Source organism: Aplysia californica, unplaced genomic scaffold (genome assembly GCF_000002075.1).
Source record: "Aplysia californica isolate F4 #8 unplaced genomic scaffold, AplCal3.0 scaffold00389, whole genome shotgun sequence".
Classification (NCBI taxonomy): Eukaryota; Metazoa; Mollusca; class Gastropoda; order Aplysiida; family Aplysiidae; genus Aplysia; species Aplysia californica.
In genome coordinates this window covers 146,981-149,271 of record NW_004797659.1, presented here as the reverse complement: position 1 = coordinate 149,271, position 2,291 = coordinate 146,981, and the positions used below count along the sequence as shown (strand labels likewise).

General features: G+C 41.8%; 1 protein-coding gene across 1 annotated transcript in view; it reads left to right on the top strand.

Moving 5' to 3' along the window:
• The window catches only part of LOC101851969 (activating signal cointegrator 1 complex subunit 2 homolog), a 4,764-nt gene extending 4,435 nt beyond the window's left edge, over positions 1-329 (top strand). Inside the window, exon 3 of the mRNA XM_013085584.1 lies at positions 279-329. Within this exon, the coding sequence (XP_012941038.1) occupies positions 279-329 (51 nt within the window). The remainder of the gene's footprint in view (positions 1-278) is intronic.
• Positions 330-2,291: the final 1,962 nt, after the last annotated feature.

The window sequence follows — 2,291 nt, the reverse complement described above, 5'->3', positions numbered from 1 at the left end:
GGTGTGTGTGTGTGTGTGTGTGTGTGTTTGTGTGTGTGTGTGTGTGTGTTTGTGTGTGCGTGTGTGTGTGTGTCAATGCGTGTGTGTGTGCGTGTGTGTGTGTTCGTGTATGTGTGTGTGTATGTGAGAGAGAGAGAGAGAGAGAGAGAGAGAGAGATAGAAGTTCTATCCCGTAATAATATGTTTTGTTTTGTTTAGCCTACCCCCTAAATCTAAATTGTATCCACAGGGGCATAAGACGCTTACATTTTACAAAGAAAATAATTTCCTTTTTTTAGGTGAAAACAGACGGAAAATGTCTTCAAATCAAGACTCATTGCCCAGACTGATGGAGTCAGCTCGCCCGTATCTCAGGTAATACTCTACCCTGCTCTAACAACCACCTGTCCAAAACAATTGTCTGTGCAAACGACCACCTGTACAAACGACCACGTCCCACCGTAGTCTTTTTTTTATTATACCATATTGGCAATATATGCAAGACGTCCACCTCTATAAGACAACAGATTTTTGGGGTGTCTTAGACAGTCTCAACTGTATCTCTGTCGGTGTCGATGGTTGGATAGTGCCGTAAAACACCTACTCAATCAACCAATCAATCGATGGTTGGAACGTTCTACAAAGTGAATCGCTCACTCTGCAGTCTAATTTTTCCTCATTTCACCCAGCTGGGAATGGGTCTGACGAGCGCTTAACACTATCAGAGCGTCATGTTTTACCATCGTGTCCATACGAAGCGTCATGTTTTACCATCGTATCCATACGACTTGGTGAACTCTGTGTCACCACTTTCCAAAGAGGAAATTCACTCGTTAATCCGATCCGTGCGCTTTGATTAGCAGTCTGTCAAAATGATTTTTTGAGAAATACTGAAATTTTCAAAGATCTTCGTACTAGAAGTATTTTAAAATGTGAAGAATACAACCCCGGGGGTACAAAATAACCCCAGGGCGTACAGATAGGTTTAACCATCCACTTGCTGGTGGTTGGCGGATGCGTTGGAGGGGAGTGCGCCTTCTTTCCTATCAAGCGTCAATCGTCATTCTCTCTCCCCCTTCTTTTCCTTAAATGTTACTCTTTCGCAACACCTCAAATCTTCGGTATTTAGGTGACCAGACTGTGTTGCAAGTACCGTGAAACTTTTATTAAGCTAACGAAAACTTTCCCCCTGCAATAAAAGGCCAGTATTGTTTCAATGTCCTTCTTTTTGTTCCAACCCAAATTAAACTGCACTTACCCAAACTTAACTTAACTGAACTTACTAAAACTAAACTCAACCCAACCGAACTTACTCAAACTTGTCTAAACTGAACTTGCTCAAACTAAACTGAACTTACCCAAACTAAACTTAATTTAATTTAAACAGATCAATGACGCAAACTATACTGAACTTACCCAAACTAAGACTGAACGTACCCGAACTAAATTGAAGTGAACTGAAGTGAACTTGCTTAAACAGCTCACTGACGTAAACTAAACTGAACTTACCCTGAACTTACCCAAACTAAACTGGCAAACTGAACTGGACTTACCCAAATTAAACTGAACTGACCCAAACTAATCCGAACTTATCCAAACTAATCCAAACTTACCCTAACTAAAGTGAAAGTACCCTAACTAAACTGAACTTACCGAAACTAAACCGAACTTAACCAAACTAAAGTGAACTTACCCAAACTAAACCGAACTTACCCAAACTAAACTGAACTTACCCAAACTAAACTGAACTTACCCAAACTAAAGTGAACTTACCCAAACTAAAGTGAACTTACCCAAACTAAACTGAACTTACTTAAACTAAACTGAAATGACCCAAACTTATCCGAACTTACCCTAACTAAAAATGAACGTACACTAACTAAAATGAACCTACCTAAACTAAACTGAACTTACTTGAACAGATCACTCACGCAAACTAAACTGAACGCACCCTAAGACTGAACTTATTTTCCGTCAAACAGATCCCTGACGCCTGGCAATGGCCGGGGTTCGAGTCCAACATGGCGACACCCCCGGGACCTTGGCCCGGTCTTTCAGTTCCCGCCCCCACCACGACAATTCCCGCCTCCAGACTACCCAGAACGGTACTCCCCCAGACACAGTCCGTCTCCGATAGGACGCCACCATTTGTGAGTTGCGTAGGTGGTTGGAAGGTGCTCTTAGGGTGTTTTGAGTCGATAGTGCCGTAAAACACCTACTCAAACAAACAAACGAACGAACAAATAATCTTATATTGTGGGTGTTTTATTGCAGAATTGAAAGATCCTTTTTCAAATCCCCAAAGGGGGGGG